The sequence below is a fragment of the Cebus imitator genome, unplaced genomic scaffold, assembly GCF_001604975.1.
Source record: "Cebus imitator isolate Cc_AM_T3 unplaced genomic scaffold, Cebus_imitator-1.0 Scaffold285, whole genome shotgun sequence".
In the NCBI taxonomy this organism is placed as follows: domain Eukaryota; kingdom Metazoa; phylum Chordata; class Mammalia; order Primates; family Cebidae; genus Cebus; species Cebus imitator.
The window spans coordinates 850,382-855,653 of NW_016107600.1; the positions used below are offsets into that span (position 1 = coordinate 850,382).

The 5,272-nt window shown below is 55.1% G+C and overlaps 1 protein-coding gene across 1 annotated transcript; it reads left to right on the forward strand.

Annotated features, from left to right (window-relative positions):
* The first annotated feature begins 1,048 nt into the window (after positions 1 to 1,048).
* MFSD5 (major facilitator superfamily domain containing 5) lies at positions 1,049 to 3,385 on the forward strand. Its single transcript, XM_017501778.2, has 2 exons — positions 1,049 to 1,235; positions 1,798 to 3,385. Exon 2 carries the CDS (start codon positions 1,816 to 1,818, stop codon positions 3,166 to 3,168), a length of 1,353 nt encoding a protein of 450 aa, XP_017357267.1. The 5' UTR covers positions 1,049 to 1,235; positions 1,798 to 1,815; the 3' UTR covers positions 3,169 to 3,385.
* Positions 3,386 to 5,272: the final 1,887 nt, after the last annotated feature.

Consider the following 5,272-nt stretch of genomic DNA (forward strand, 5'->3'; position numbering starts at 1 on the left):
CACCTAGGCTGGAGTGCAGTGGCACGATCTCAGCTCACTGCGACCTCCTCCTCCAAGGTTCAAGCAATTCTCTTGCCTCAGCCTCCCAAAGTGCTGGGATTACAGGCATGAGCCACCAGGCCCGGCCAAGATCAGGTGACATTCGAACAGAGAACTGGAGGAGGTGAATGGGGGAACCACGTGGATATCTTGGAGAAGAACTGTACAGGTAACAGTGTGCAAAGGCCCTGGTGGTAGCCAATGTAGACAGAGTAAGAGGAAGATTAGTAGGGGACGAAGTCAGATGAGTGGCGGAGGGTCAGAGGACAGAGGGGCTTGCAGGCCATTACAAAGATTTCGGCTTTTACCCTTAGTGAGATGGGAAGTCATTGGAGGCTCTTGAGGAGATAATACGGAAGCTGTAGAGAGGTTAAATAGCTTTTCCGAGGTAAAACAGCTTGTAAGTGGCAGAAGGTAGAGAGTTAAGATCCAGGGCTGAAGTCGTTAACCCTATCCTGCCACTGAACTTTAGCCTTCTTTATTTGGGCATTGCTCTCCTGTGACTTCAAAGAAACTGGGACGCTGGGAAGTTATGTGGCTTGCCCAAGGCCACACAGCTGGTAAGTGACAGGGGCAGGATTGCGCCTTAGTCTGTCTGCAGCCCGAGTCCAAGATCTTTACACCACACCGCCTCCCTCAGGAGTCTGGACCATACTAACTTCTCTTGCATAGAGGTCACTACAGTGGGAGAGGAGGCAAACCAAGGAGACCGTCTTGGCTTCGGGCAGCGGTGCTGTTCCTTAGGAAGCTCCAGCCCTTGGCTCTACCGGACTGCGGGCATCTTTCCCGAGCACGGCACGGAAGAAAAGAAAATGGTTCTTTATTTTGCGGTGGCCCCGCAGGCATCCAAGAGCCAGAGGAGCGGGTGTCACGGGAGGGCAGCGAGCGAGGCCAGACCAGGAGGAGCAACTGCAGCAGCCTCAGGTAGCCCCCTTCCCCACCCACCCCTGGCGTCCGTAGTTCCGCGCCAGGGTAGGGGAAAGAAGGCGGGACGGGGCGGGGTTTTGGCGCAGTGCCCTCGTCACGTGACGAAGCCATCATGGCGGCGGCCAGAGGCCTGCCTGGCTCCCGGAAGCAGGCTGTGAGGGGCGGGAGCGCTGCTGGAACCCGAGCGGGAGCCGGAGCCAGAGCAGGGAGGGTGGCCGGGCGGCCTGGAGCCGGACGTGTCCGGGCGTCCCCGCAGACCGGGGCAGCAGGTGAGACGGAGTCTGGGCTAGGCGCAAGCGGGTGTGGCGGCGCTGGGCAGAGGCTAGGGGGCGCAGGGGGTTGCCAGTGACTTGGAGGACTGGGAATCTGAGATGCACACGCATGACCCTTAAGCAACTCGAGAGGCCCGCGCTGGTGGGACGGATGCCCGGCACAGAGCATGAGACTCTGAGGGCAAAAAGGGGCTCCCCAGCGAGGATGGGAGGTAATAGAAGGACGTGTGCGGGAGCTCCCGTGGGAAAGGGCTGTATCCCCTTTAGAATTTGCGAGAGCGGGATTATTGGAAGGGACTCCCTCTTTATAGGCAAGGATGGGGTAAGTGCTCAGTCCTCTCCCCTGCCCTCTTGCCCCTCCCTGCTCCACAGTGGCCTAGGAGACAGCTCTGGCGGGGCCACTCCTCCCACCCACCCAACTGGTCCCTCCGGTCTGAGATCTCGGGGAGTGGAGTTGGCAGCGGGGTTGGGTGGAGCTGCCTTCTGCTTAAGACAGTCAGCCCCTTGACCGTGCTGCCTGAAAGATGGATATGACTCTGACCCCCACCTCTCTCCCCAGGTCGTCCGGGGGCCCACCATGCTGGTGACTGCCTACCTTGCTTTTGTAGGCCTCCTGGCCTCCTGCCTGGGGCTGGAACTGTCGAGATGCCGGGCTAAGCCCCCAGGAAGGGCCTGCAGCAATCCCTCCTTCCTTCGGTTTCAGCTGGACTTCTATCAGGTCTACTTCCTGGCCCTGGCAGCTGACTGGCTCCAGGCCCCCTACCTCTATAAACTCTACCAGCATTACTACTTCCTGGAAGGTCAAATTGCCATCCTCTATGTCTGTGGCCTTGCCTCCACAGTCCTCTTTGGCCTAGTGGCCTCCTCCCTTGTGGATCGGCTGGGTCGCAAGAATTCTTGTGTCCTCTTCTCCCTCACTTATTCACTGTGCTGCTTAACCAAACTCTCTCAAGACTACTTTGTGCTACTAGTGGGCCGAGCGCTTGGTGGGCTGTCCACAGCCCTGCTCTTCTCAGCCTTCGAGGCCTGGTACATCCATGAGCACATGGAACGGCATGACTTCCCTGCCGAGTGGATCCCAGCTACCTTTGCTCGAGCTGCTTTCTGGAACCATGTGCTGGCTGTAGTGGCAGGTGTGGCAGCCGAGGCTGTAGCCAGCTGGATAGGGCTGGGGCCTGTAGCACCCTTTGTGGCTGCCATCCCTCTCCTGGCTCTAGCAGGGGCCTTGGCCCTTCGAAACTGGGAGGAGAACTATGACCGGCAGCGTGCCTTCTCAAGGACCTGTGCTGGAGGCCTGCGCTGCCTCCTCTCGGACCGCCGTGTGCTGCTGTTGGGCACCATACAAGCTCTATTTGAGAGTGTCATCTTCATATTTGTCTTCCTCTGGACACCTGTGCTGGACCCACATGGGGCCCCTCTGGGCATTGTCTTCTCCAGCTTCATGGCAGCCAGCCTGCTTGGCTCTTCCCTGTATCGTATCGCCACCTCCAAGAGGTATCACCTGCAGCCCATGCACCTGCTCTCCCTTGCTGTGCTCATCGTTGTCTTCTCTCTCTTCATGTTGACTTTCTCTACCAGCCCAGGCCAGGAGAGTCCAGTGGAGTCCTTCATAGCCTTTCTACTCATTGAGTTGGCCTGTGGACTATACTTTCCCAGCATGAGCTTCCTACGGAGAAAGGTGATCCCTGAGACAGAGCAGGCTGGTGTACTCAACTGGTTCCGGGTCCCTCTGCACTTACTGGCTTGTCTAGGGCTCCTTGTCCTCCATGACAGTGATCGAAAAACAGGCACTCGGAACATGTTCAGCATTTGCTCTGCCGTCATGGTGATGGCTCTGCTGGCTGTGGTGGGACTCTTCACTGTGGTGAGGCATGATGCTGAGCTGCGGGTACCCTCACCCACTGAGGAGCCCTATGCCCCTGAGCTGTAACCCCACTCCAAGACAAAATAGCTGGGACAGACTCTTGAATCCCAACTATCCAGGATTGTACAGATCTCTCTGTGACTGACTTTGTGGCTGTCCTGTGGCTTCTCCTGCCACTGCTTTGTGTTTGGGACGACATGATGGGGGTGATGGACTGGAAAGAAGGTGCCAAAAGTTGCCTCTGTGTTACTCCTATTTAGAAAATAAATACTTTTAAACGATCTTTGCTTTGATTTACTCATCCTTACCTGTAGCCTTCTCAGTAGTTTCTGGTGAGTGGGCAGCTAGAGGTTTTTGTTTTTTGTTTTTTGAGATGGAGTCTCACTCTGTCACCCAGGCTGGAGTGCAATGCTGTGATCTTGGCTTACTGCAACCTCTGTCTCCTGGGCTCAGGTGATTCTCCAGCATCAGCCTCATGAGTAGCTGGGATTACAGGTGCCTGCTACCATACCCAGGTAATTTTTGGTTTTTGTTTTATTTTTTGAGATGGAGTTGCACCCTTGTTGCTGCCCAGGCTAGAGTGCAGTGGTGCAAGCTCAGCTCACCACAACCTCTACCTCCCAGGTTCAAGTGATTCTCCTGTCTCAGCCCCCTGAGTAGCTGGGATTACAGGCATGCGCCACCACACCTGGCTAATTTTTGTATTTTTAGTAGGGATGGGATTTCTTCATGTTGGTCAAGCTGGTATCGAACACCTGACCTCAGGTGATCTGTTCTCCTTGGCCTCCCAAAGTGCTGGGATTACAGGAGTGAGCCACCGCACCCAGCCATTTCTGTATTTTTAATAGAGATGGAGTTTCACCATGTTGATCAGTCTGGTCTCAAACTCCTGACTTCAGGTGATCCACTCGCCTCAGCCTCCCAAAGTGTTGGGATTACAGGCATGAGCCACCGTACCTAGGCCAGCTAAAGGTTTTGAGGTGGGATTATCAGCAAAAGGTTTCTGTTTCTAACTTCTCCAAGACTGTCTCCATCTCAAACTGAGAACTATGGAATTGCTGTCAGCAGAGCTGTGTGGGAAGGGCCTGAGGCTCCTAGGTCCTCCACATTCCTTTGTTGGGGGACAGGCACTCTCCCCAGTTGTCACGCAAAACCCTTGCTCCACATCCAGGGTAAGATGATCTCAGGAGCACATGAAGTAGATGCCCAATATGCCAGGCCACTGAGCAAAGATTCCAGGAGCTTGTGGGCTGCTGCTGTGATCACCCCTTGGGCAAAGCCAGGCCCTTCCTACCAAAGTAAGCTTGCAGCTCAGCATAGGCCTGCGGCCTGCCCTTTACTTCTGTGGCTATGAATGCACCATTTGTCCAGCATCATCTGGGTCTACCAGATCCTGTATCCCTGTGTGAAACCGAAGTGAAAGGCTGCCATGGGGGGAGTGGTGCATGGCTGAGGGACTAGGACATCTTGTCTGTACCTGACTCTCCCTCACCCAGCCTGAATGAGGGTGAGGGAGCCATCAGGGCAGGAAACCTTACTAGTAAGCCAGTTCTGTGGGTCCCTCCCTGCCTCACCCCTGATTGTATCTGCCTTTCCTCCTCCCACCAAAACCTGGGCTTCTCAGGGGAAGCACAGCCAGCTTTAAGAAGGGTGGGGAGGGAAGAAAGGTAGTCTCAAGGGTGTATCCTGGAATTAGCTTGAGATGGGCATGGGGGATACCTACCCCTTCTGGAAAGGAGTTGAAGACCTTTCCTTGGGTCTCAGACTACTTCTCAGACAGGAAGATGCAGGATGTTCTAAGACCTGCAGGTCCCAACCTGTGTGGAAAGATAGCATCAGCAGGTGCTGGTGGAATGCAGGGTGGAAGGGCTTCTGCAGGGTGAGGCCAAGGGGAGGAAATAGGTGGTGGTCTCAGATCCCTACTCTGACGAGAAAAAACATGTTCCCCACCCAGGCTTCAGGGAACAGAGGTTAAGGTTAAGTAAGAAAAACAGGTATTAGCCGGGTGTGGTGGCTTACACCTGTAATCCCAGCACTTTGAGAGGGAAAGGCAGGCAGATCTCTTGAGCCCAGGAGTTTGAGACCAGCCTGGGCAACATGGCAAAACCCCATCTCTAAAAAAGAAATACAAAAATTAGCTGTGTGTAGTGCCGTGTACCCATAGTCCAAA